The sequence below is a fragment of the Colletotrichum paranaense genome (assembly GCF_030867605.1).
Source record: "Colletotrichum paranaense strain IMI 384185 chromosome Unknown Scaffold_6.1, whole genome shotgun sequence".
Lineage (NCBI taxonomy): Eukaryota > Fungi > Ascomycota > Sordariomycetes > Glomerellales > Glomerellaceae > Colletotrichum > Colletotrichum paranaense.
In genome coordinates, this window is record NW_026848964.1 from 565331 (window position 1) to 592738 (window position 27408).

Here is a 27408-nt window from a genome sequence, read left to right on the forward strand (position 1 = left end):
GAATAAAGCCCTTAGAGTGGCATTACCCTCATAATACGATGACAGAGAACACATCATGTTGATACCTCTGAGGGAGGTAGTCCGATAACTTCTTCATGCTTTTCCTGCTGAGCCAAACCAATGCATGTAAGTTTCGCACGCCTTCTGCATTTCCTTTGTACCAGCTTCAATCGTCGCCGTAATCGGGCGACCTCTTGCTGTTTCTTGTGTCGGAACATAGTGATTATTGATTCCCTTGTTGATGTTGATCTTTGTCACTCCAGCTTTGATGCAGCGATTGTAAATCTCCTCCGTAAATGGATCCGCCCCGTGAAGGATGAGCCTAACCCGATCTCCGACAGCCTTGTTGGTATTTTCGAGCCGGTCATACTCCAGCTTGATCCCTCGCGGACCATATTCGCCATGAACGTTGCCGAAAGCGGGTGCCAGCATCTCAATCCCAGTCGCAACAAACTCTTCAGCTTGCTCTGGTGTAGTGAGAACACCTTCAAGATCTATCGTCTCAGCCACACCGTCTTCGCCGCCCTCGATTCGCCCAGGCTCTGCCTCCGTCGCGATACCGCGTTGGTGGCAGTAATCAACCAGCTCTCGAGTAAGAGCGAGGTTCTCTTCCTTCTCGTAGTGGCTCATGTCGACCATGATACTGTCAAAGCCGTCGGGGATGTCCGCAGCACGGCGAACCAGCTCTGGTGTCTGACAGTGATCGAGATGCAGTGATACGGGGACTGAGGCACTGTGGCAGAGTTCTGCTGCGGCTTTGACAAGCGCACTACCTGCGTACTCCATTGCCCACGGGAAGAGCTGCACGACTGCGGGCGAAGAGGTCGCTTCTGCTGCTCTGACGGATGCCACCACAGCTTCGAGGTTGTAGCAACAGAACCCCGCAACTGCATAGCCGCCTTCATTTGCAGCATTCACAATTTTCATCGTTCGGTTTTCGGCGAGAGGAGGTCGAACCATCTTGAAGACTGGAGTTACTTGCGAGACTCGGGGTAGCTTGATAGTGTTCAGTGAGTTATATTGGTAATAGTGGTGTCGGATCGGCGAACTTTGTTGAGTCCTTTAATTCAACTTCGGCAAGGTACTTGAGGATGTTGACAACCACTATAACGGGGGTAGAGAAACGGCTTTATGTTGAAGTTTCAACGATGAAGCACTCAGAGAAGCTAGATTCGCAACTGTTGTCGATGTGTGATGTGGATTGCGGGGGATTCTAGGATTGGGGCGGAAATGGGCCGATTTTCCGCGCGAGCCGTGGTTACGGAGTGAAATCGGAGCAGTACTCGGTTCGGGAAAAGGCCGTTGTCACCCCGAGCTACCGACCTCTACCGAATCAACGGGTTACCTGGATCCGAGGCCATCCTTCATTCGTGGTCACTCATCTGTCTGCTCTTCCTACTAGTACTTAATCTTTGGGGGCCACGTCTCCGGTCACGGATTGCAAGATCCGGTACCCCCATCAGCAATCCTTGGCTCCTCGAACTGGTCTCGACTCTACTCTTAGACATTCTAAAACACATACACGCAACATATTACCCTCCGTCGAAGACACAATGGACCCAAGCAAGCAGCCCACGGCCTTCATTGGTCTTGGGGCCATGGGGTTTGGAATGGCGACTCATCTTGTCCGCCTTGGATATCCAGTCACAGGATTCGATGTTTATGGACCGACTCTGAACAAGTTCAAGGCAGCAGGCGGCCTCACAGCGACAAGTCCAGCCGAAGCTGTCACGGGCAAGGAGTTCTGTGTTGTCATGGTTGCCACAGCGGAACAGGCGCAAGGCGTCTTGTTTGAAGGTGACGCTCCGGCCCTATCGGCCCTTCAACAAGGAGCAGTGGTGCTGCTGTGCTCGACAGTTCCATGCGCTTACGTGCAAGGTCTTCAGAAAGAGCTGGTTGCAAGAAATCGAGGTGACATTGCTCTGGTGGATTGCCCGGTGTCCGGAGGTGCTGCCAGAGCTGCGGCCGGTACTCTATCGATCATGGCAGGCGCAGAAGAGGAGGCTATCCGAAGGGGCCTTCACCTATTGCAGGCTATGTCGGATCCCGAGAAGCTTTATATCGTCAAGGGCGGCATCGGCGCTGGAAGCAATATGAAGATGTGCCATCAGGTACTCGCAGCCAACCAAATCCTCTCGTCGAGCGAAGCGTTGGGCTTTGCAACGCATCTTGGCTTGGATCTCTCAAGTACTGGCGAAAAGATCATCAAGTCAGAGGGTTGGAGCTGGATGTTTGAGAACCGGCTACCACGCATGCTGGACGCTCAATTCGGACCTCTTGCCAGTGCGGTCACGATCATTCTCAAAGACACTAGCATCATTACTTCAGAGGCGCGTCGGGCCGGATTCCCCACTCCGATGACCTCTACGGCGGAGCAGGCCTATTTCGCCGCCCTCGGTAAAGGCTACGGCCCGGACGACGATGCCAGTCTCATTCGACTATACATCGAAGGAGCGGGAAAGGTTGGACCGGTCAAGCCTACCGTCACGTCCGAAGAAGGCAAGCTAAGCCTCGTCGTCAACCTTCTCCGTGGCATTCATCTTTGCGCGGCAGCCGAGGCAATTGCTTTCGCACGCTTTGTTGGTTTGCATTTGGAGCAGGTCTTTGAGCTCTGCATTAACGCTGCCGGCGGTAGCACAATGCTTTCCGGCGAGGGCCGGCGCATTGTGGATGCCATCGCGGCCGGTAGGTCTACACACGATTGGGCTGCCTCTGGCAACGAAAGTCTGCTTCAGACAATATCAAGCGACCTCCAGGAGGCGGTCGATGAGGCACAAAGACTGAAGCTACCGCTATTCCTCGGAACGCAGGCTCTCAACTTGATCCGCAGTGTTTTGCTGACTGCCGGGCCAAAGGCGCCTGGTTTGGCACTTGGATCCGTCGTTAGTGGTTGGACCGCAAGAGGTAACCCCGCGGCGTAATGAGGGATTACGTAGATGGCCCACATCTTGGCACCATTTCCCTATCTTTGGACATGTTTTGGACGTCAGCGTTCGGTGGTTGATGCAACGAGATAGAGCCACTGGTTCCACGCGGAAAAGTGTTATCCGCATTTCCGTCTTATACACGAGTCATCTCAGAGCTGGAGAGCGACATTGCCAACACACCGTTTGACTTTGGCGAGTTTTGATTTTACTGAGCGCGATCATCAAACAACTGCACTAGCTCAATTGTAAATCAGTTATTTCCGGATTCCTGCAAAAAAACTTTCAAAATAACTTGCACTTTGGGCCTGTTGTCACTAGCCAGGTTTGAAATTTGCAATAAGTTTTTATCGAAGCAGAACTTTGCCCTCGAGTTTCAAAGCCTTGAGAAAAGTCCTCACATGTTCGGTGACCATTCGCTTGAGATGATCGTTCCACTATAAAGCTCACATACACTAGTAGATTTATATGGCTGCTGGTAGTTGACTAAAGTGCTTTACTGTGAGGCAAGGTGAGCTTTGAGAGAAGGATCTTTTGTACAATTATTAAACGACAATCCTGTATCAAACAGTATGACATGACTAGAGAAGAAAACAGCCCGACACCTCTACCAAAAAGCCCTAATGTTGAATCCAGCAACTATCGGCACCCATATTTCCAGTGTAGCACCAGTTCTCCAAACTCCAACTAACTCAATCTTCTCAAGAATGAAATGCGACTAGGCCATGAATGCCTTGGCAACCGAGCGAGGAGCCGCCGGCGCTGGGGCGGGTGGGGGAGCAGCGGCTGCAGGTGCTCCGGGAGCTGGTGCCTTGGCCGGGGCAGCGGCCGGAGCGGCACCGGCAGCGGGAATAGGCTGGGCACCGGCTGCGGGCGCAGGTTGAGCACCAGCAGCGGGCGGTTGAGCTCCATCAGCCGGGATGGCGTCCGGCTTCTCGGGCTTCTTCTCCTTCTTGCCCTTCTTCTTGCCCTTCTTCTTCTTCTTCTTCTTCTTTTTCTTGCCCTCGGCTTCGACCTCTCCTGGATTCGTGACGTCGTCGACTTCCTCCACTTCTTCGAATTCATCCATGTCGTCTTCAGGTGTTGCGTCGGGAATCAAGGCCGATGGAGGAGGCTGGGCCTGGCGGGCTATGATGCTGGTTTCATGCAGAGACATGTCACTAGCTTAATGTTAGTAAAAAGATACAGAATGGGTGTTGGAGTGATAGACTTACTGGAAAGTCTGGGCATCCTCTTTGGTCACCGAGACTGGAAGGGCGTCGATGCTGACCGCCAGGGCCGACAACGTGAGAAGGGCGTTGAGGATCTTCATCTTGAAGTATCTCGCAGTCGAAGTGAGAAGCCGAGGATGGTTGTTCAAGAGAGGCTGGAGTGTGAAGTGTGTTGGATGATGAGGAAAAAAGGACCGACTTGAGGTGGAAGCTCGTCTAGATCTTATAGAAATCCTTCCAAGATACTTCACGACGAGATAGCATACAAATTACGACTTTGTGGCGGCCACAAAGGAACAGCAACGGCACTGACGACAGAATCAGTCGTCTCAACACGCCTCTCAAAGGTTGTCGGCGGTCCAACTGGCTGAGGAACTCAATTAGAGAGCACCGGCCGCCCCACGGAGCCTCCGTGTAATGGTTCGCGAACTCAACAAAGTCCCAAGGCTCACGGTCACTTGGACCCGGCTTCTCCGTGAGGGCCGTTGCTGAGCTGGGCAATTCTCCTCGAAGACCAGTGTTCATAGGCAGCCCATAGCGTGACAGTTCACCACCTCTTTGCGAGACTGTGGACGCTGGGGCCACGGCTCTGGGTTCTACGACCACAGACATTTGGGAACTAAAGGCCGTTCGTCCAGTCTCAAAGTCACTTGACAGACCGGTTTTCTATCAAAGGTGTGCTCGCCGCTCGTCCGCGCGGTGTGAAAAGCTTCTCTTATCCGAAATATTGTAACAATTCTTCGGCGAATACGAGCACGCCGCACAGGGAGCTTTCAATCCCCATCATGAGTTGATGTACATGTCCCCGCGAGAGCCCGAGTGACGTCGTAAGCTCACGTTGGAGCCGCCCTACATGAGCTTCCATGCATAGTTCTATGCATCTCAAATCCATCTTGCAGACCAACTTCCATCAAGACGTGCACAGTCTTCCCGCTAATTAATCTCGACCGGTACCTTGCGTGCTGCCGCCGTTGAAAATGAGTTGGCTTACGTTGTGTTCAGATCAAAGTTTGCAAATTTAAATGGGATTTTCCAGCGGCAACGGTCTCTTCCGAACTGTTCGGGAGCGCCGTGGTGTCCAAGCCACCATTAAAGCCATCTCCTGAGCCAAGACATCGGGGAAGGCTTCCCGACTTGACCGCACGGTTTGACTCTTTCATTTTGGGGAATTTCAATTGATGATCAAAGAGCTTGCGACTGAGGGCCTTGAAAACCATTTTCGCGACATCTTGATTATATTTCAGTTCCTACAGGCCGTCTACCAAATCCTAGCATCCAGATGACTAAGGGCAGAGTATCGACCGAGGTGGAAGCATTACCATTGGGGTTGGTAATTGCACATTTGCGTCTAGCCCGTATGTTACTTCTTTGTTGCCAGGTTGTAGGGAGGCTGCCTCTTTCATTGGGAAAGTATGTCTGTCCATCGTTCTGACTGAGGATGTTCCGAGCTTCATAGTACCGGACAAATGCCTTTAAGAGGCCTTCTCGGGACGACTCAAGTAAAGTACTAGCCATAGAAATCTTAACTAAGTTTTAAAATCATCACAATTCTGAGCTTTTAGTGTCCTGAAAGTCGGCAGGAAGCCGAATAGGTGGATGATGCCCACTGATAGCTCACAGACATAGCCGCATGCGCTCAAGTTTCGCCATACGAGATGATCTGGATAAGAGCGAATGGGATCACAGGAACACTATGCAAGATTTTTAATGGCCTGTAAATCGAGCCATGTGTGCATGACGCTATGTGTGTTTGCAATTCATCCCCGTTTAGTCCCCCGACTTGAGTGTCTGTCCATCTGCACGGTTCGGCCCGAGAACACGAATGAATCAGGATTGCTTGCAACGTGGAGGCAGAAAACAGCCAGAGGCTCTTTTTAAGAAAATGCACGAGCGACGCTGCAATCAATCCACGTTGCCCGGATTGAAACATCACGCGATGTTGATGTTTTCATCATTTTGATTGAGTTCTAGAAGAGTGGCTTCGGAGGAATCCGCTTCGCGTGTGCTGTAGTCAAAGAGTACATGATGCATGGATCATCTGATAGACTGAGCATATGACAGAAGCGGCCGGTGAGCTTAAGTTCGGAAATGATTGCTTTACTTTCGGGTTCGGTATTATATCATCAGCAAAGCCGTTGGCATAACCTACGGTCTTTACTGGGGATCTGCGTGCCTTCTACTGATTCAAATCCATGACGTACCTTGTCGAACGGCTTTCGTGGCTTGTTGAGATTTCCTGTGCTTAACATGGGTTTCCCTTTCGAATGAGTGATGGAAATATATTGTTTCACCTTCTACGTTTGGGTGTTGTTGGAAACAGTTTGAACGTTGTGGTTGAATAAGCTTAGACATGATAGCGGCCCAAATTTTCGAAGTATAATTACTGGTAATCTAAAATTCCAATCATCAAGTGAACCATGACCCTGAAAGTTTATGGCCGGTCTCCCAGCTTCCTGTGTCGAGCTCGTACAGTTTCCCCCACGTGTGCTTGTGCTCTTCAGTCCTTGCCTAGGTGTCTCGCGACTCTACCGCCGCGAAAGATTCGACAGTGTCGGCAATACAGTCCTCCAAAGTCCTATATTCCATTCCTAAGATGTTCACCGAACGTTGGGTGTTGATAGAAAACACGTCTTCTGGCAATTCTATGCTGTTGTCAGTAGTTGTCATTATTACGGAGCCTGTGTTCTCATAGCACTTACCACCACCTGGCAAATGTTCCGATGGCAGACTGACACGGTATTTGGCAGATCTTTTGCGAATTATGCCGATGATATCACGGTTCGAAAAGTGGCCGTTGGCGACGAAGAGACGTTTGTTCCCGGCCTCGGGCTCTTCCATGGCCCGTACGTGGGCCAAAGCTATATCACGGACGTCGGCAAAAACGGGATACTAGTAGACATGAGCATACTTCTTGGTGAGTCAGGGTAATATGAGAAGCTAGACCTCGGCAGCGGGTATTTCGTTGTTCATCGATCCGTTGAAAAAGCTTCTTATGAACTGGTTTGACTCGCTAAGGGAGTCCAAATTGTTCAGACGCTGCAGCGCCGGACCGAAAACAAGAGGTGGCAAAATGACGGACAGCGTGAAGCTCGGAGACTCTTCACTCTGAAAGTTCCATGCCGTCTTCTCTGCAAATGTTTTGCTTGCTGCGGCATCTCGTCAGGGGCATATGTGCTGGCTGTAGGCTGTAGGTCGGAAATCGCTTACCTGCGTAGCCGCTAGCTGGGTTCGCCAGTGCCTCCTCAGCTGTGATGGGGCTCCAGTCTGTCTCGTCGTACGTATGACCGGGCCGGAGACCTTTTGACATATCCAACATAGAGACAAAGGACCCCGTGATCACCTAAGACGAATTAGCCGCTATTGCAACTTGCCTGAAAAAGAGTTGGTCCATACCACTCGCTTGACCGTCGGAGCCCCCGCCTTGATAGCTTGAAGAATATTGGTGGTCCCATTAATAGCTGGGTTGATCAAGTCTGCCTGGATGTTTTTGACTTCGTATGTCACGGGGCTCGCAGTGTGTATGACTGCGTCGAAAGGGGGATCAGACCGGACGGCCTCGTCAAAGGCCCCAAGTTGTCCAACGTCGGGGACGAAGACAAAGCCCAACTTATCGGGCGAATATCCAGAGAATGATTGACTGATTATATCTGCCTTGGCCTGGCTTCGCACAGTTGTGATTACTGAGTGGCTGGTCGTATGTCAGTGAGAGCTGACCTATCGCGCGAGTGCCTGGAAGAGAGTCTACCCTTGCTCCAGTAGCACCTTGATTATGTGCAAAGCTATGAAGCCGCTGCCACCGGTAAGGAGCACATGTGCCATTATTTTGTGATAGTTCGGGGTCGGTGTAAAGTTAGCTATAATAAAGATAAGTGGTGGCGTTTAAGAGCCATGACATATGAGAGGCTCATTTTATAGCAATGACTCTCAGCCACCTGATCTTTATCCATCCAGTAGACTCAGGATCGATATCTGAGGAGAAACGCGGATTTGATTATCTCCATGGTGGTTATCACCGACTACCGGGTTGCAGCGACGGCGAAACTCTTTACATCCGGATCATGGGTCCAGTCTTGGAGGGGCAAGCCCGGACAAGGTGTCCAGAATGAGGACAGGGACGGAGCTACCCGCACTCTAGCCTACCTTAACCGGCTGCTTCCGTTGCCCGGGCCTGTTTCTAATTACTGCCATCGTACAAAGACATCCGCCATCTTCACTATCTAAAGTACGTTAGCGTCTGCAACAGTAAGGTGGACAAATCTCTTGGCTGTTGAGTCAGATTGCGGCGGCCATAATGAAGATCTTGCCATCCCCCTATTTACAATCCTGACATGCTTCTGTCGTCTCTACCAATACTATGCATTGAGCTAAAAGTTTTATTTTATGTATCATGTATCAAGTTTATCTCTTGCTGGACACTTTCAGGGACTGGAAATTTGCCTCGTGGGGTTGCCATGATGAAGGTTCGACATGAGCAGAAATATTGCTTCATCAATCTAGGAGCAAGATGCAACTGGAGTTTATCCTTTCTACGTCGCGCGATTGTCCAGAAAACCCCGATATGTACGGAGTCGACACAAGCATCGTCCGCAGATGTCCCATGGTGACTAAGAGAAGTTCACTTTCTAAAAGTTATCCTAGAAGTCGACAGAAGTGCTCGGTCTGTACAGCATTATCTGGGACTTCCGGTACCGTCATCGTGCCCAGGCCTGATCCAGCGCAGTCTGCCTCGTGCGATGTGCGATGCGGCGATACTTGTTACCCTCCTACATCCAACTGCCCCCGAAGATTGCGGCGCGCTGTGGATCTTCTTAGCAAGAGACAAAGATCAGTTCGTAAGTTTGCTACTAGGATGTTTCAGGGGGCTCAACGCAATGAAGCAATACATGTACTCGTCGATGCTCATCAACTAAGGTAGCGAAAAAGCAGCTCCTACGATAGTGCTCTTGTACTTCTGAGGTGTTTCTAATGGCTAAATATGTCGGTGAGAAGGCTTGCACCGTGGGATAACAGGTGAATATATCGCTTATATAATGCTATACGGGTTGGGCATCTCCACGCCATCCATCGTGGCTCCCCTGAAAATATTTGTACAATATAGTGAACGCGGCGTGACACCTTAGAGTGGAATCTGAGCACCATTTGGTATCTAGTATTTACAAACTCAAGATGCGATCAGGGGATCCCGGGTTGACCACCCATTTCGCCACAGAGGGTAGTGGGCAATCAGCTTAGGTGCACTAAGAAGCGTCCAAAGTTAGCGGCCGTTACGGTAAGTCACAAAGGCGAAAGTGTTCTTACGCTGTAGTAGGGAAGGTCAGTCTTCCACGAGTACTTAGTGCAAGGGCCTGAGGGGGTTTCGTAGCACTGGAATAATGGAGTCATTAGTATAGGGCCCGCGTGGTAGCTCCTATAGGGGACTGGAAGCCTTGCGTACAATCCATCCACCGCTACCGGGGATTTGGCCCGTGTTCCAGGTCAACTTCTGGTTCGAGTAGCACGGGCTAGGAGCCGCTCTCGCCTCAATAGGGGCGGCGGCCACATCCACGGCGGGAGCAGCAACTGCCAACGAGGCAAAGACGAGGACTGCGTTGAGGAACTGCATGGCTGCGATAATGACCGTGATGTAATTCAATGGTTTCTGATAATGGGCTGGAGTGAAAGAGGCCCTTCAATGGGAGTAAGTATCCTCTTAAATATGTGTACTTGGACGTGAGCTGAAAAGCCCAAGGCGACCTCGGAATGCCAAGAGGAGTAGCAATCTAAGTCATCACGAAGATCGCAAAGTATAACTCATGAGCCTCATGTCCCTAGTTTCACGGGGGAAGCATACTGAATGATGTACGGAGTACGGATAGCTCCTTTTCACTGCCGCTTCTAGTCGAGGCGGTAGGGTATTCCGGGAGGCATGACTCGCACTGGTGGGGCTAGAGCGACGGGCCTCCCATGTTTTTGCGATGGTTTGGCTAAGCCTAGGCGTGTGAGAGGTCTTCAGCGCGTACTTCCCCCGCCTTTTGCTTTTTAGTAAGTGTGGCCGCAATACGGCGAGTTCATCCCGACCGAGAGGGCTAATCCTGGAAATAGGTCGAATCGTGGAAATGATCGCGGGGCGAACCAGTGTCGCTAAGCCTTGCCCTTCATCTAAGTGAATAAAGTTAAGTTGTTCGGGCTCTGTAATTGTTGTAGTAATATATTTACAGTGCCTATATTCACAACGAAAGTGTCGACAAGTGAAACAGGGGAGAAAATCGCTGCGTACGAGTCGCAACGCAGTCGCAACGCGTGGAATACCCTACTCATGGTGGGTTTGGAAGCTTCGGTCTCGGATTCCCGCAAAAAGCCGTCGCTACCGGCTCCAACTCGGATTTGGATTGTGAAGGTCCCCTCATTCTGGCATGTTATCGCTCCGCAGATCTGTATTTTCTGTTAATTACACCATAATACTATACTGTTAGCCTCTTGAGCCGTGATTTTCTAACCCTACTATCGCCGGAGTGTGGAAGTCCAATTCGACCATTGAGTCAGAAAGCCCGCAAGGACCACTTTCATGTATTCGTTTATTTCACGACTCACGGGACATCAAGTGACTCCAACGTAATGATGGAAATAGCGAGAAGGATTAGGTTTGGGTCATAGACTGTTACTCGATATTGGAAGCCATCACCTGCCATCTAGAGCTCAGAGATTGTTCTCGCAAGCATCCAGGTCTGCGCCAAGCAGAAGAGGTAGACCGCCTACAGCTACAGCTATACCAGCAGCGCAACTCACCTAGCGAAGGAAATGCTAGCTTATTTAGAGGCAAGACTAAGTACCTTGAAAGGCGAGAAATCAGCAGAACACAGTCCTTCTCATCGATCGAAAGCCCGGTGGTAGATAAGGCTGTGCATCTTTCACAATCCTGGGCAAAGACTGCCAGGACCATACTACCAATTGTATTACATTTTTAGGCGGAACAGGATTATTCGCTTGCCAGTCTCAAATACTTAGATTAGCGCCAATCTATACTTGGTTCGCGTTCCAACCTTATGAAGGTGGCGGAGAGGGCTACCGGATCATTGCTTCTCAATGATCCATCTCATCATGTACTTCTCAACCTCATGTTTCCCCCGATACGTTTGCGCCAAGCCCTCATTGCCCATGATTCCAAGCTCGTCCTCATGTCGGGCAATCTCCTTAGACCAGTAGTCGTTATCGATGGTCCAGGTTCCAAGGTCCTCAAACCCCAACTTCTTGTACAGTCCATATCCTTCAGCCGAAGCAACAAGGAAAGTCGGAATCTTCTCAGCATCGCTGATGTCGATGACTGACTGGAGCAACTTTGCTCCAATGCCCTTTCTTTGATGATGAGGGTCAACCATTATGTTCTTCACATCTGGCACCGATGTCAGCACTCTCGTCACTCTCGTCAACAACAGGTTAGCGGCCGGATCATGTCCTGGCCGGTGCTCATTCCGTAGTGCCTACAATTATGTTTCCGTCCATCTACTGCCTTTTCGTAACATTCATCCATCTCTTCCTCCCTTGGGTGGCCGAAGCGCTCCCACAGATCTTTCATGTGAGGTTTAATTGCGAAAATGGACGGCACGGTAGGTTCGGTATCCGCACTTTCCGTGGGCTTCTCCACTGTGGTTGCAGCAGGCGGCTCCATCGCATCGACGACGTGGTATCTAACGAAACCCACGACGGCATCTGTGTCGGATGCGACAACAACCAGGAAGTGGTTTTTGGGATTCTTCAAAGCGAGTCGCGTTGAAAGTGGGAGGATTTCCCTCGGATGGCGCTCGAAGAAAGCTCCATAGAAGTCGTGAAATTGCTCTAGGGCTGCATAATGTACGGCAGCGATGGCATCTGCGTCTATCGTGGTCGCTGGCCGGACGTGCATTGAAGTTTCTGGTGTCATCGAGATAAGCGCGGCACAGTCCCTGATCGAACAAGACGCAACCTGGGAGTTTCCTGTTGAGGACTCTCGGGCCTTTTAACGCGTGCTGATGTTGGGGCTTTATGTAAGGCGTGAGGCTCACGCACGACCAAAATGCTTAGTGTCGCGGAGTTTTATCGCGCCAATCACTTTACGGTTGGCCGCTCCTGCCGTTTCGAGTGCAGATTGGTCCGGAACCGGGTTGTGGAGCATACCGGGTGACTCACCGGCCGAATATCCGCACGGCCGGAGGAGTCTTCCAGACTCTAGACGGACCTTCTCAACTAAGATGGATCACGTGCGAGCTGCAGTCATGTTGCAAGTGAAATTCTCTTACTGACCAGAACAACTTCCGGCTTCAATATTCATGAGTTGTCTAAACAACATTTCGTGATGGGTTAAGAAAGGTCACAAATCGTCGGGACCCGGGACCGCTCACGTATCCCATTTAGACTTTCAACGCGGCAGTGTCCAGTCTTGCAGTTGAGACTATGTCTTGAGAACCTTGACTGTCTGTCTTCTGACTAGCTAAGGATACTTGGAACATTTGCTTGAGAACCTTGATGTAGGGCTTTGCAGACAAGGTTCGAAGCTACCTCAGGACTGCTAACGCCACATCTTTGATGCTACGTGTTTCTATCTCCGATTCTTTACAAACATACGTATATAAATAAGTGCTTCCTTCTCAAAAAAATCATTTGGCAGGTCAGGCCCATCAGCTCCATTAATTATTCTACCTCACAACCTCGAAAATTAGCCACCGCTGCTCTCAGTTGACTTTGATCGAATCCACCACTCCATCATGGATAGCCCGACAAAGAGCAAAGATGAACGGACACATGCGACTATTAGTCACACCAAAAGTCAAGAAGCAGTTGAGATGTTGTCTTCATACCTGTCACTTTCAACACAACTTGATTCCGATTCACTTCTGAGACTGCAAGAAGGCCAGGTTACTGAGCGACGAACCGCAGAACTTGAACACATCGGCGAAGGATTCTGCGCTACCATATATGATTTTGGGAGCACAGGTCAAGTCATCAAACAGGCAAAAGAGCTGAGAAAGTTTCCAGAATTACTGGTCGACTATGTCGCGCATCAGAAAGTCTATGCCGCCGGCCTCCACATGGGCGTACAAGTCTTCATCCCCCGTCCAGCTGACTTCGTCAGACCTGAACAGCTTGGCCACTGGTATAATGAACACAGGGAGTCGGGCAAGCTGCCAGATGATCGAACCCTCATCAGCAGGAACATGGCAGTCCTCGTTTCTGAGAGAATCCCAGCACTACCTATGGAGGTTCGCAGAGCCCTCATCGAAGTTTTCTGTCCTGAGGAGCAGAGAGTGGCAGCTCGTGTTATTCGAAGAAACAACAACTGCCTTGCTCGATTGTACCTGGGCCGGCGTCGACAGAACACCAGAGTCGAGGGAAGATTCGAGCTGCGTAACTTCGAAATGACCTTGGACAAGATGGAGATTCTCAACATCGATCCACTTCAATATGTGGCACCCATGGCAGAAGCATTGGCAGTCATGCACTGGGAAACCCAGCACGATGCGTTCGACGTTGAGTTCGTCCTCGCCTCATCGCCAAAACCAAGAAGTCGAACTGCGGAATGGGCATCAGTCAAAACCACCCGGGAACCAAGCAAAGGATCTGAATCTCAGCAAAAGGCTGTGAATGTATGGCTTCTAGACTTCAATCAGGTTGGAGAAATCACAATGGACAACAAAGGAGTAGGAAAGGCAGTCAGAGGGTTCTGGGACAATGATCCGTATTATCCCAGGCCAACAGTGGAGGAAGACTCGCACACTACTGAGGCAAAGCTGTGGCACAAATTCAAGCAGGTGTATCTGGCAACCTCATCAAAGATCTTGAAGGACGACGCATTGGCTACGACCTTCATCGAGGCGGTCGAACTGGAAGGGAAGAAGAGGTTGGCATGCCCTCCTGTTCTCCAGGGTCCACCGAAGGCATTGGCAGCTGTGTCTATACCACCAAGATCTTCTGGCAAGAAGAAGCAGAGGAGTTACGTTGACTTCAATGAGTAGAAGTGGCCGTTACATAATCGGCGTGTCTATTCGGGGCCCCGGAGGCAAGTCGAAGACCCGGATTAGAGTAACTTAATATCTCAAAAGAAAAAAAGGCTCTACGAGAAGTAGTCTTGAACCCCAGACCCCTACAATAATATGAATCAACATTCAACTCTTCAATGCTCAGCTTTACCACTTGACTAAATGCCCTGTCACCTGACCAGGAAGGCGCGAGGTACCTGGCCTGCCGGCGGGGCGAGATCGTGCAGTGGGGCCGGGAGACCGGATGGAATTTGCTCCACCGCCGTGAATCACCGGATGCCGAACAAAGGTTCACTGGGAGGTACACCCTCAGTCAGCCAAACAAAAGTAAATGGACAGGTATCTTTTGGAGTGAATATGTTAATATCACAAAAAAGAAAGGCTTGGCTGGAATTAACTCACCCTCGCCGCACTCAGCGCTGGATCTGCTCCCGGCGTACCTCAAAGCATCCCGTCGAAAACTGAGGCCAATGTTGAAATTCTCGCTCCCTTTTGCAATTAAGTACCCCCTCCTGGCCATCGAGGAGTCGCTTCCTCAGCTTCCGTCTCTTGCCATAATAATGACCGTCTTACAGCCCCACCATACTGCCTGCCCGATAATATTAACGTTGCATAGTCGTAATGCATTTTTGGCAGAATGCGCAATACAAGCTGTATTCCCCTTTGTTTGTCACCATTACCATCGCTAGGTGCTTCGATTGATGATCCTGTAGAATATGATGATGTCTTATATTTTCCGGTCTGGCTCAAGACCGTCATAGGCAAATAGCTACATGCCATATCTTCTCCGTCATCTTCTCTATCAATATCCTGTAGTCGTATTCGAGTGCAAGAGTCCTTTGTCACACACCAAAGGCATGCATTGAGATGAATGCTATTTGATATGATTTGACCAGTTTCTTTGTGTCTATAGAAAATTAAGCTTCAGTAGAACACGTGTAGACTCCCACAAAACTGGGGAGCTGCTCTGATGTCCTGGGACACCTGACACTACCTAATCGGACAGCCACCCCTGCGACAACAAGTACCCATGGTACTGCAGCTGATAACATTATTGGTATCTACGGAAAGGTAATTGCACCACTTCTTCTGTTACTCCATTCATTTTGATCTCTGACAACGCGAGTTCATGGTGCTTGCAGTCAACAAGTTGGCCAAGGAGGTGGTCAGACAGGCCAAATAGAGACAGATCTGCCGAGGACCACCGGCGCCTCTTTTGGTCGACAAAACTATGTCATAGGGCGAGAATTTTGGAATATATGAAGCTGCTCAATGCGTTGTTGGCAAGGGAAGTCAATTTCTGGCAAACCTCTAGCTCCACCGACTTGGCCTTCTTAGCACCCGGCAGGTTTGAAGCAGAGATCCCATTCTCATTGAAACGTACTGGCGACCGATACTAGTTGCACAGCCAAACTAGTTGGAGTATCAGCAAGGCTGGTCCTAGTAAGATTTCTTTGAGCCAAGGTGTCCACTTTCTTAGAGCAACGGCAGTCAGCTAGGTCTACGCCAAATCCTTGCCGAAAGACTATGTTAGAAGACTGTACAAGATTATCTCCAAGAATTCCTAGCACATTCGCATAAATCAGGTTGCCGTTGGCATATGAAAGACTGAATCAGTCAACAGAAGCGGCCTTTCTTGTCTGTGGTTGATAGAACTTCCCCTCTTACATCAGCGATACGGTGTAGACAGCGAAAACTAATCACTCATCTGGCAAATACGCAATCTGCACCTCGGGAGAAACGGGATGACACAGCCCATAGAAGTCGAATTCTATCCAACTTTCATGGTGAATTTGATCAAAAGCGGACAACTGTCAACGCAACATCGTCCAATGGAACACCATGCAGGCCATACGATCCCATTTCCAGCCGAACCAAGAAACCCAGTGAAACTATCAGTCAACTAGAGCGGCTGCCGTCCCCGACAAGAAACTTTATTGTAAGAAGGTTTTCATGTAACAGTCGAGGTTTTGCAGTAGTCGTATCTGCCGACCCCTCCTCTCCCACACCGACGTCGTCGCGCTAATCAATAACAGCGTAACCCCCCCAGGTTGCATCGAAATAAGGGGATCAACCCCGGTCCCGTACCCTTCTTGATGGCACACTCGACGTTACTCCAATCACACGGCGACGTCTCTTCAAAAGTTCAATCAGCATTGCTGCTTGTTGTTAAGCTTCTGAAGTGTTCCCCCGCTCGGACCAAAGCTCGGATACTCTGAATCCAAATCTGTATATGAATAGCCCGTGCCATGTCGCGGCTTCTTCGAGATGAACCTTTAATATTCCAACCGACGCGCTTCTGAACTACTATTGAACAGAAGCAAGCCGGGTTTTCTCATTATTTTCAAGAGTTCAGTCTCTTTGCGCAACTTCAAAATGTCATATAACGAATCATCCAACATGGGCCGAGACCGAGAGATGAAGATACGGATGGCCCAAGAGGCCAAAGCTGTCATCGAGTTTGAAGAGGATCCTCACCGCGCAGCACTTGAGGATAACCCGTCCGAAGCAAAAGTTGGCATCAAAACATGGATTGCAATTTTTGTAAGACCAATGCGTCTCTGCAGCTTCTCTGGCGAATCTTGGCTGACATACATAGTCTATGGCGCTATCCTTCGGTCCATGTGTCGGACTTGCGTTCCTCACGGTTGCAGCCGTCGTCGTGCAGATTGCTACAGAGCTCGGTGGGCAGGACCAGTTGGCTTGGCTTGTAGGAGCATGGTCTCTTTCGACAGCATGCTCCTTCTCCCTCGCGGGACCTCTCAGCGATGTTTTCGGCCGGAGAATGTTGGTCATTGGTGGCCAAGTCACAGTTGTCATCGGCTCCATCGCCGCGGTCGCCGCGCAGAATATAGGAACGCTCATTGCCGCCGAGACACTCATCGGCATTGGGACTGGCTTCGTTTTCGTCTCCTACGCAGGTGTCCCGGAGATGTTGCCTAACAAGTGGCGTTCTCTTGGTCTTGGTATCTTGGAATCTGGCATCGCTGTTCCCTGGTAAGTCTGAACATCTGAGCATCTGACCCTTCTTTTCCCGTGTTCCGTGTCGCATGGTTCGAACGCCTCCCCGAGTCAAGGAACTTTCTTTCTCACCCCAAATCCTCGGCACATATATCTGGGTGCCGACTCCAGGCGCCCTGCCGACCGCACCTCCTTCACAGATCTGAACGTGGGGAACCCCCGCACTTGACTAATCGATCAAAACCTGGGGTGTTCGTCTGCCGAGGAGGAGCCAAGGTAGCTGACATTTAGAATTCACAGGGGCATACTCTCCGTCCTACTCGGCAATGCGTTTTTCAAGTACGCTTCGTGGAGATGGATATTCGGCCTAAGCATCATCATTGAGGTCATTTCCATCGTCGGCACTTGGTTTTCCTACCACCCAACCCCGCGGCCTCGGGGCGACTTTGACAAGACTCGCATGCAGCAACTCAGGGATGTAGACTGGATCGGTCTGTTCCTGTTCACGGCCGGTCTGGCCATTGCTCTCATCGGCCTGACATGGGGTGGCACCCCGGCCTACCCTTGGAATAGCGCCGGCGCCATCGCACCCATCGTCATTGGTTTCGCGGTCTTAGCCGTCGGCTTTGCGTACGACTTCAAGGTTGCTGCTCATCCGATGTTTCCGTTGAAGCTCTTTGTCATGTTCCGTCGTTACTCCGTCCTCCTTGTTGTCCTCTTCGTCTCGGGTATGAACTTCAACTCCATGTCAGCCCTCCTACCTCAAGGATTCCTCTACATGTTTACGACGGATGGTATTGAGATCGGTGCGCTATCACTGCCCAACACCTTGATGATTGGCTTCACTGGTGTCCTTGCACCCCTCATCGCCCACAAAGTTGGCTACATCAAGTGGCAGCTTGTCATCGGCATGGCATTCCAGGCACTGTTCATTGGCGCTAGTGCTGCGACTGTATACCCGAACCACAAGTTTGCATATGCTTTCGTCCCTGCTTTCGGTGTACCCATGTTTGTCTGGGTCACTATATTGTCTTACGCTGTTGCTAGTCTTCACGTTCCGCACTCAAACCTGGGAGTGGCAATGGGCTTGTTGGGTACCTTCAGATCAGGAGGTGGCGCCGTCGGCAACGCCATCTTCAACACAATCTTTCAAGAAAAGTTCCGCGAATTCGCTGGCGAAGAAATCGCTAATGCGGCCATTAGCAACGGGTTGAATCCATCTGACCTTGGTATCATCATTCCTGCGGCAATCGAGTTTAACTTGGGCAACCCTCTAGCATTGGTCAATGTTCCGGGCATCACTCCAGAGATTCAAGATGCTCTGAGAGAGGCCGTACGAGAGGGCGCAGGCCATGCCTTGAAGATCGTCTTCTACATTACGATTCCCTTCAGCGTCATTGCCTTGATCTGCTCTTTGTTTATCGAAGACCCCACGGCATACATGACGAACCACATCCAGTCTGCTATGGGTCAAGAGATGGCCCAAAATCGCGGCAAGCGGGCTACCACTCCTGAAGAGGGCCAGGCAATCGAGTTTGAAACTATGAGAACGGTTAAATCTGAACAGATTGTGGTGAAGGACTAAGAACTCGCCTAAAAGTCAAGACGCCCTGGATCTAGGACACTGATTTCATTTGCGTTCAGGTCCTATAAGACATGGGGGGAGACTTAATGTTTAGAATTAAGATATAGGTTGGCATGTATTTTATATGCATGAGCAAATACACTGTATATGACTTTCACATGATAAAAAGCCTGGACATATGAATATTGACACATAGCTGGCATGTTGAGGCAATTCTCGCTCCGAATCAGACTGCCGGCGTGTGGGGCCGCGGATGCCGGCCGCTGGTCGGCGGTCGTGACCCCGCTCGGAGGTCATCTACCGATCGGTTCGCGCCTCAGCCTATTTTCATGGGAGTTCTATGTCATAGCAGGAGTAGGTGTGCTAGTAGATAGAAGCTCGCTCCTACTACTCATTCTGGTTTGGGAACCCTCAACTGACAGTATATGTGCACATGTACCGCTGGAGCGAGAAGAGACACCGCATTCGAAGCTGTCTTTATTATCTTAAGCATGATCTAAGGATCACAAGTCACCACTTCCAGCAACAACAAGCAATACCTGGTAAACTGATTCAAAGTTTTCATCGATGGGAAAGGAAGAGCGTATGTCAAAAGAGCCGTAAAATACTCGGCTCAAATTCATCATCTACGTGTCCAGCGAATCCTAACGCCTGGCCCTCAATATTCACATGGGCCGTCTAGCCCTCTCGACCCGCTGGCACTGAATGGTATATAAAAGGAAGAGAACGCTCTTATGCCCAAGTCCCCACCACGCCCATTCCATCGTATTGCGGTTTCATTCCATCGTTCTGTTTTCATCTTCTTCCATGGTCGTCAGGGAGTTGAGCTGGGCTAGTAGGTGATGTGTGGTGTCCCGAGTCCAATTCGTACCGGGCCTCGGTGGGAGCTTCGTAGATTGGATTTGCGTTGGCTTCGGCGGCGTATGAGTGCGGCTGTGTATGGCCAAGAACCTTCGACTCTTGTCCGCCGTAGTAATCGTTTGCTGGCGAAGGCGAAGAAAGCGTCGAGGCATTGATCGTACCCGGGCTGTGTTTTCCACCAACCGTGCTGCCATCGTGGCCAAGCTCGTGGTGATGTTCGCTCGGCTCGACGACTGCCTCCTTCTTGGCCTTTCTGCGACGCCACCAGAAGAAGAAGCCAGCACCTAGGAGCGCGATGGCCCCGAGGGAAACGCCCACACCGATGCCGGCGGCGGCGCCCGACGATAGGCCTCCTGAGGACGATCCTGCTCCCGCGGTGGAGCTTGCGGTGGTGGATCCGCTGGTAGCTGTAGGAGTGACGGCGCCCGATCCTGTGCCGGTTGCTGTGGCTGTTGCTGAACCAGTGCTAACAGGCGTAGTCTGAGCTTTTAGGTTAGACTAGAAGTCCGTAACTTGGTTGACAATAAAGAGAGACTTACGCCTGCTGAATAAATGGTGGAGTAGGCACCATCGTTGACAAATTTTGAACTTGTCATAATCCAGTGCTGAGCAGGTTGACGAGCCGACACATTATCGGAGCCCTCAATTTCGCTCGACATGAAGAGATTGGATCCTGGGTGAACATCGAGCACATAGCCTGTGCCATTTGCGACATTGGTGAACTTGTATGTGCCCGGTTCGCTTGCCCATTCAGTGACGTCCCATTGCTGAGTCTCATCCGACTCCGTTTTTCTCAAGCACCCTCTTGTGCCACTAGGATGCACCTCCGCCGAGCTCCAGCACACGGAAAGCTGTTGGCTCACGCCGGCCGAGCTCAGTCTCATGAGATACCGGCCGGTGTGATTTGGCACTGGCTGAAATTGCCACACCGCATCTGTCTTGCCGAAGACCCTGAGGCCATTGTTGGTATCTTGCAGGTTGTTGTTAAGTGGTGTTGAGACGTTCGCGACACGGCCCTCTGAAATGGCGTACCAAACGTTCGAGTCCAGCGTCACGGCCGACATTGTCGCTGTCCCGTTCTCGACTCTGTAAGCAGATGCTACAGTGGCTCGATTGTCGTTGTCGACTGGCTGTTGCTCTATCCGCGTATATGCAGTGTTCGCAAGACGGCGAGTGAGGTTCCAAACGTCAAAATCAACCCAATATCCGAACGATCACTCATCAAGAAATACAATCCCCAGGAGACGAAAGATGGAAGGGAGAAAGAGGATTCAAAAGGGCAGAAACTCATACAGACATACAGGGGGCCCCGGACGAGGTGCCGACCCCATTATTAAGAGGCATCAGCATTTGAGGCAGCAGGGGGTCAGATTGACTACACCATCTCAGGCGGAGAGGAGCGGGAGAGAAACGCCAGTGAACGGGTGGACTGGGGATTGGCTTATTTGACACTCCGCCCCTTGACGCCACGAACCAATTCATGAAGGATCATCGTCTCTTGAGGTGGCTCTGCAGCGGTAAATTAGGTTCCTACTGGCCGACGAATGGTTGGGTACAACGCTGCCGGTGCATCTGCGAAACAATGTGGCCAGGTCCAGGAAGATCGAGACTGGCGACATAAGCACACCAAAAGCTCACACCAAAGTCCCCTCAGGACGGTGAGACAGCATAAGATGGGCGTGACTTTCAGGCTTCCATAGTGGTCGATGGTCCTCTCCCTGTTTCGCGGAAATCCTGCAGGCCCACTCGCGCCGGCATTTGCTTGGCAAACCTGGGCGTCATCCTGTATACTAAAAGAAGAAAAGATGGACGCGGTTCTCGTGATAACCGCGACTTAGAAAGGGAAAGAAATTTCACCAAGAGGCGCCAAGTTTACGTCGAAGCTCCACGGCGTCAAAGCCAACTCTAAATTCCGATAACCTTAAGAAGAGTCAGCCACGGCCGTTAATGACAAGAAGTGAAACAAAACACAGAGAAGCCAGAAAACCAAAGGTGGGCGATAGCCGCCACTCGAAATTTAGCAGCGGGAGCTCGAGAAACCGAGCCAAACCGCTTGTGGGCGCAATTATAAGATGTAAGCGCTAGCAACTCAGCCCTGTCTATTTGGGGGCGCGAAATGGTCGTCAAGGCAAACCTGGCACCAGGGAAATCCCAGCTGGGTCGTCATCCTTCACACCCGGCCTTGATTGGATAAGATGGGCGATAACCGCGCCCGTCCGCAGTCGGAACTTGGACGCTGATCAGTCTGCTCGGATGCCAAAGTCCGACGGGCCTTCAAAGTTCAAAGAATTGAGGACGTTGTGGGCACGGGAATACCCCCTCGGGATCCCGTCGGGGTCAATCACGTAAATTGTGCTGCACCCTCGAGGCTACGAGGAAAAAGACCAGAAGGCCTATTCCTTACTAACATGTTTATCCGTAAGGCCCAGGTTCTCTGCCAGGGCCCAGGGGTAGGTACCCAACAGCCACATGCATGCTCGTGCATTTTGGTTGCCGAGGGCACAGCAATATCCCGCAGGCCTGCCAAGCTCGTGCGCCATCTTACTGGGTTCTGCCCGCACGTTGAGGACCACGCGAGAGTTGAGCTTATTGCCGCCCCAGCGAGCTCCATGAACTTGTGCCGGATCGTGCTGAGCTTCAAAGAAAAAAATCAGCAGCATCTCATCATTAATTGTGTCTGCTAATGATCATCCTTCCTTGTGTCCACCTCACTTTCGCGCGAGAGGTCAACGAATGTCGACGGCTCATAACTCCAACCTTTCTTATCTTCTGTATCTACCAAGTTCCGTTCGACTACCTTTTCGAGTACTATTGCCATGTCAGCTCCTCATATGACTTCCCGTCATTGCCGCTTATTCCCGGGATTGATCCCGCTCCCACTATCACGAAGCGTTGCGTAGACAGCTGCGAAGGAGAGGCAAATGGACTGCGTACCTTTGTCGGCCCAGGGTTTGTGTAAAGCGTGGATTAGGGAAGAAAAGGTATTGGTTGCTCAACGGCATTGGCCTGCTCGCATTCGTCAGATCCGACGAAGGAAGGCTTTCGCGACTGATCGGCTCCTCCTGGAGTGGCCAGGCGGAATCGGACAGACACGGCTTCCAAACAAAAAGGGTTCTAGAGTCCAAGACAGTAGATTTTGGCCCCTGGAGATTGGTGTGTGTTCTTGCCAGCGTCCTTCCTCTTCAAGAAAATTAAACTCTACTTTTGCAATGAAAGGCGGATTCAAATGAAGCTGTCTAGCTCGGTCTACCTCGCTTTTGCCCCATTTTTTCAACTTCGCTTGCGGTCTGGAGGAGTCCAGGATTTGCAGAATCATTGACTTGGCATCAGCTTCAGCGGATGCTCTTCCGGCTGACTGCATTGCTCATGTCCACTGTGGTCATGGAACTTGACTTCACAATAGCGCGCGGGCTCTCAACGCAGTAGGTAGATTTGTCATCATCGCGAGCCTGATGTCATTCTCTTTGGCGCGGTTTTATCGTGCAGGTGGGCGAGCTCTTAAGTTAAATTCTATGGCCTCAACCGTTTTTGAAGTTTGGAAAACACATTGACCACAGCAAGATTCTCAGAGGCAATCATCCCTTCAATCACTGTAGCTTCCTTTCAATCTGGCTTGAGCAGATTGTCGGCGCTTTCGCAGTGCTTTTGTCTTCTTTGTCCTTTCTGAGATATCCTTTAATCTTGTGAACAAGCCTTGGCGCTTGGAGGGTGTGGCATCAACCCGTGGAGCTGAGCTCACCAGATTGACCCATTTCAATGAGGTTCATTAGGCAAATCCAGTCTCTCTCATATCCGCCAATAGCCCTTTCAGATCATTGAAAACGTGCATTTGATTGAAGTAGGTGCGGAAGTAGGTGCGCAGGATCTCCACGTACTCTCGTCAATCCACTTATACACTGGATGAGACGGATTCTTCGTGCTGAAGTAAAAGTCCCAGTCAATCTCAGATCGCACGCTTTCATTAGGTAAAAAACGAAAATAGGGAATCTTAGAAAACCTTAAAAAATCTTTGGACCGGCTGCACCAGTAGATCTGAAAAAACAACTTGTCACCCCTATTTCAGTCATCATCCACATCACTGGTACATATCGCTGCATACAGGCTTGATCGGGCAGAAGTAATGTCTAAGGCTACAGAAGATACATAGATTCTTGACTCCGCCGTTAATGTCTGTCGTTCTATTGAACTTCTCCCTTGTCGCTGTCACCGTCAACGCTTTTGTATTGTTATATATCGAAGTGACTATGCAAAATGTTGGTTTTATTTCCCTCTGTTTCTGATACATGTACCCACTAGGCAGGTACTAACAATTGTTCAAGGTTACGGTGTTGTAAGGCCTCGATGTTGATACATCATACAGTTGTAAGCACTGAGCTAGGCATTTACGAAGTACTTTATTCCTTGAGCATAAAGAGTTAGAAACCGTCCTAGCACATTTTGCTCCCAGAAAGTGCAGCATTCATTTCGTGATGTATCTGTGGTCGACCTGATAGCCTCGAATATCTTCTTGTCTCGGCATCTAGACTTCCTCGGCATGAGCCATGGCTTCAGCACTCATAACCTCAGCGGTACTAGATACAATGATCGTGAAGCCCTATTCCTTGTCGTTGGACTACTAGCCACAGGTTAATTACATGTTTGTGGTGTTACTTATGATAGTACATGTAGATAGGTAAATCAGCAGGCATGAATTTCTTTGGTCGCTCAAAGGTTCATCAGCAACCGCGACTGGAGTGGTCCGCTTGGCAAGGTCTCGGCTAGAGCAAAGGTCACAAGATTGCATCTTTGGAGACCGGTCAAAATCCGCTATCAAATACATCAAAGCAACCTAGTAGACAATATTACAACCTCATGATGAAATCATGATTCAAAGAGGACTTGACACTCACGATGATAAAGACTAACCATGTACGAGCTCGGAAATGACATTTTGTCTCAAATCCTGTACTTTGAAAGGCTGTATCTGTCCGAAAGGGTCTTATTAAATCTCAGCTCGAATCAACACCCCGGAACCACAAGATCGCGAGAAGAAAGAGCATGTCAAACTGCGCGCCTAGGTACTCCATGTACAACCGGGAGAGACTTAAGGTTCCCTTGTGTTTGCTTCACCACGACGTACCACTTCCATTCATACAAAACTAATCAAGGTACGTTCAGATGGTCCCAGACACCGCATTGAAGGTACGGATGTTTGTTGGACGTGAGCTGCGAATGGGGCGGATTCATAAACCCTTGAATAAACTTCAAGTATGCACCAGCATCGCGAATTGAACAATCAGGTAAGAGCGCGCCGGAAATTTGAGATGCTGTTGCATCTCATGTAAAAGAATGGATCAAGACAGCAGTTGAAATCGACTCATGCCGTGCTTCCTGTTTCAAGTTTTCTTTTGTTGGGAGAAATTGCGCCATGCTCGAGAGTTGCCAATCTGCAGTTGACAATGCTCAGCCCTAACATTCTCTCCTAAGCCGACGACCAACCATTTGTACTTACAGGATGTCAGAGGCACCTGAAGTCATTGTTGAATACGCGTACGACCACATACCGATATGGTACCTGCAGTGGGTCGACAATCAGAAATCACCGCGGGAAAGATACACCAGGAGGCTCCTTGAGGGATCGTAATCCTTGCCTAACATCCTAGAGCTTGGATGTGTTTCTGGAGTTCTTATTTCAAAGGTGAATCGATGGCGGTGCACAATTTGTTGCCAATGACGTCTCACCCAAGCAAATTGAATTGGCCCAAGCCCGTTTCCCAAAGGCCAGGCTAGTTTCGGGCGACATGCTCACACTCACACTAGAGCCTGAGAGCTTTGACGGAACAGCCAGCTTCCACATCCTATTTCATCTTCCGCAGTCAAAACTGGAGACTATGTTCGCAAAGGTCACAGAGCACTGAAACCCGGAGGAGTTTCTTCGCTTAGCCTTGCAACTATCGATGAGGAGGAGATAAATGGCGAGTTCCTGGATATGGAATGTTCTGGAGCAGCTATGGCGTGGGCGGGAATCAAGCACTACCGGAAGAGGTCGGATTCGACATCATGAAGGTGGAAGTGTGTAAACAGGCGATATGAAGCTTGAGGAGGACGACCGAGAGTTCGATGCCGAGTTTACGTGGGCTATGGTGTGAAAGAAAGATGCTCCAGCTAGATGTAGTGACGCTGAAGCCGGACGAATAGCTCACATGTAACTGAGTATGGACACAATTGAACTGAGATCTAACAAGAACAATAATCGAACTTTTCGGAGCACTGCTCTCAACATTTTTGCTTCCGTGGTTCAACATCAACGTTCTTTTCAAGTGAAGCAACTGCCATCTGCCTCTCCCTGGTTTGGGCTTCTACTAAATAAGGTACTTCTGCAATTGACAATGCCTCAAACTTTCGGAGACCGCGGAAAGCCGCTAGGTACTATAGTGCCAATCTCGTCTGCCTAGGATTTGATATAACTTAGCGTGATTCGTGAAGAGCTCCGCCAACATTCTTTGTTCACAACCTCTTGTTTCAGCCATTAGACCATCTACCGTTCTTAGCTAAAAGTCTAACACCGACCTTCAAGACCTGCTGTCAAATCGTAGGCCTCTCTATTCGTGAACCTGGCCGTGCAGTGGTTGACACATGTCTACCACCAGACAGTTTTGGGATATCGAGTACTTCATCGTCAGCTGTCTGTCAAGTTCCCTAGTTTTGGCCAATGCAACGTTCTGAAAACGAATTTACCCAGGCTAGTTCAGAACTAACGCTGTTGGTGTTTCACTGTTCCCCCACGCTTGGCTCTGAAAGAAACACTGCAGGCCAGTGCAAAATCCCCACATCTTCAGTTCGTAATACTCCGTACTGGTCGAGCTTTTGGACATGGCCCCTGGTAACTTGGCCCCTTAGAAGGGAGAAATTCGACACAGATCTCGTCTGTGGGCAGGATATTATTATCGTACTAGCTTGGTCTGTAGAGGCACATGCACTTTTACGCCATCCGAACAGTCACATGCGCGCACCGTCACCGCACTTGTTCAGGGCTTCCTTCGGCGTGAAGATCGTACAAGTAAAGTGTTGAGGTTTTGCCTCGACGTTGATCTGTTCGGGGCGACAGCCCCGATCGAGAAAGTTTGAAAACTTCTAGAGCTCAAATGGAATTATGGCCGCGTGGCACGAAGTTGTAAACCTTATAATCTGTAGCGCAACGAAGTTGAGCCGTTCGATTTGCCGGTCTTTGGACTAAGATAGCTATTAGCGGTCCAAGCCGTGGCGAAGCATCTGGTTCCTAGCTTACGGCCAACGGCTGCGGCAGTTGACAGTTCGCGCGTTCGACTGTGTGGCCCGTCGCCTCCCGGAATACGGAACGCAGAGTGTCCTTTGTCATGCAGCTCGTTGCCCCGTGCATCCTCTGACTCTTTTGCAGCTTCAGGCTCAGACCATCCGGAAGACCGGAATGTTTTTTCTCCCAACGAAGCTGCCTCGGCTGGTATTGAAGACAGTCCGGCGCGGTAATGCTACCTTATGAGGGCCCTCATTTGTCGATCAGTGGGGGAGCTTAGACTGCGTTCTGTGCGGCATCGCGAGGGCCTATCCGGGTGATCATGGTGCCCAACGAGGGCTTTTTTCTTGAACTTCAGGTCATGACGCAGCGATGCCTTCTACATCTTCTTGTTCTTGAATTGAATTTCTCGTCACATCTTTATACGATGAGGCCAGAAATTATACATCCTCAGCTTGTATCTCGAGGAAAAGCGCCCTCCCTGCGTTGTGAATAAGCCATTCACCACTTCAAACCTGCCAAAAAGAAGAAGATCGACCCTGCAGCTGTACCAAAAGCTGAGAGTTTAGACCCTCGATTCTCTCGCAGATGCAGGGTCATGACGCGGGACGCCACGGGGTTTGTT

General features: G+C 50.3%; 10 protein-coding genes across 10 annotated transcripts; 4 read left to right on the plus strand and 6 right to left on the minus strand.

Moving 5' to 3' along the window:
- Positions 1–93: 93 nt before the first annotated feature.
- CPAR01_07797 (fructose-bisphosphate aldolase) lies at positions 94–960 on the minus strand (the record flags this gene model as incomplete). The annotated part of the gene is made up of 1 exon (XM_060492066.1): positions 94–960. One exon carries the CDS (start codon positions 958–960, stop codon positions 94–96), a length of 867 nt encoding a protein of 288 aa, XP_060348436.1.
- Positions 961–1553: 593 nt separating this feature from the next.
- CPAR01_07798 (oxidoreductase) lies at positions 1554–2921 on the plus strand (the record flags this gene model as incomplete). Its single annotated transcript, XM_060492067.1, has 1 exon — positions 1554–2921. The coding sequence occupies one exon, from the start codon at positions 1554–1556 to the stop codon at positions 2919–2921; it is 1368 nt and encodes a 455-aa protein (XP_060348437.1).
- Positions 2922–3642: 721 nt separating this feature from the next.
- Positions 3643–4747, minus strand: CPAR01_07799 (uncharacterized protein; the record flags this gene model as incomplete). The annotated part of the gene is made up of 3 exons (XM_060492068.1): positions 3643–4084; positions 4139–4380; positions 4445–4747. The coding sequence occupies 3 exons, from the start codon at positions 4745–4747 to the stop codon at positions 3643–3645; spliced, it is 987 nt and encodes a 328-aa protein (XP_060348438.1).
- A 1896-nt stretch (positions 4748–6643) lies between these two features.
- Positions 6644–7954, minus strand: CPAR01_07800 (dihydroflavonol-4-reductase; the record flags this gene model as incomplete). Its single annotated transcript, XM_060492069.1, has 6 exons — positions 6644–6777; positions 6835–7024; positions 7079–7281; positions 7343–7475; positions 7529–7823; positions 7881–7954. The coding sequence occupies 6 exons, from the start codon at positions 7952–7954 to the stop codon at positions 6644–6646; spliced, it is 1029 nt and encodes a 342-aa protein (XP_060348439.1).
- A 1409-nt stretch (positions 7955–9363) lies between these two features.
- On the minus strand, positions 9364–9737 carry CPAR01_07801 (uncharacterized protein; the record flags this gene model as incomplete). Its single annotated transcript, XM_060492070.1, has 3 exons — positions 9364–9372; positions 9434–9499; positions 9570–9737. The coding sequence occupies 3 exons, from the start codon at positions 9735–9737 to the stop codon at positions 9364–9366; spliced, it is 243 nt and encodes an 80-aa protein (XP_060348440.1).
- A 1447-nt stretch (positions 9738–11184) lies between these two features.
- On the minus strand, positions 11185–12032 carry CPAR01_07802 (uncharacterized protein; the record flags this gene model as incomplete). Its single annotated transcript, XM_060492071.1, has 2 exons — positions 11185–11504; positions 11597–12032. 2 exons carry the CDS (start codon positions 12030–12032, stop codon positions 11185–11187), a joined length of 756 nt encoding a protein of 251 aa, XP_060348441.1.
- Positions 12033–12852: 820 nt separating this feature from the next.
- CPAR01_07803 (uncharacterized protein) lies at positions 12853–14100 on the plus strand (the record flags this gene model as incomplete). The annotated part of the gene is made up of 1 exon (XM_060492072.1): positions 12853–14100. One exon carries the CDS (start codon positions 12853–12855, stop codon positions 14098–14100), a length of 1248 nt encoding a protein of 415 aa, XP_060348442.1.
- Positions 14101–15869: 1769 nt separating this feature from the next.
- CPAR01_07804 (uncharacterized protein) lies at positions 15870–16031 on the plus strand (the record flags this gene model as incomplete). The annotated part of the gene is made up of 1 exon (XM_060492073.1): positions 15870–16031. One exon carries the CDS (start codon positions 15870–15872, stop codon positions 16029–16031), a length of 162 nt encoding a protein of 53 aa, XP_060348443.1.
- A 469-nt stretch (positions 16032–16500) lies between these two features.
- On the plus strand, positions 16501–18670 carry CPAR01_07805 (major facilitator superfamily transporter; the record flags this gene model as incomplete). Its single annotated transcript, XM_060492074.1, has 3 exons — positions 16501–16668; positions 16724–17121; positions 17386–18670. The coding sequence occupies 3 exons, from the start codon at positions 16501–16503 to the stop codon at positions 18668–18670; spliced, it is 1851 nt and encodes a 616-aa protein (XP_060348444.1).
- Positions 18671–19465: 795 nt separating this feature from the next.
- Positions 19466–20595, minus strand: CPAR01_07806 (transmembrane alpha-helix domain-containing protein; the record flags this gene model as incomplete). Its single annotated transcript, XM_060492075.1, has 2 exons — positions 19466–20011; positions 20071–20595. 2 exons carry the CDS (start codon positions 20593–20595, stop codon positions 19466–19468), a joined length of 1071 nt encoding a protein of 356 aa, XP_060348445.1.
- Positions 20596–27408: the final 6813 nt, after the last annotated feature.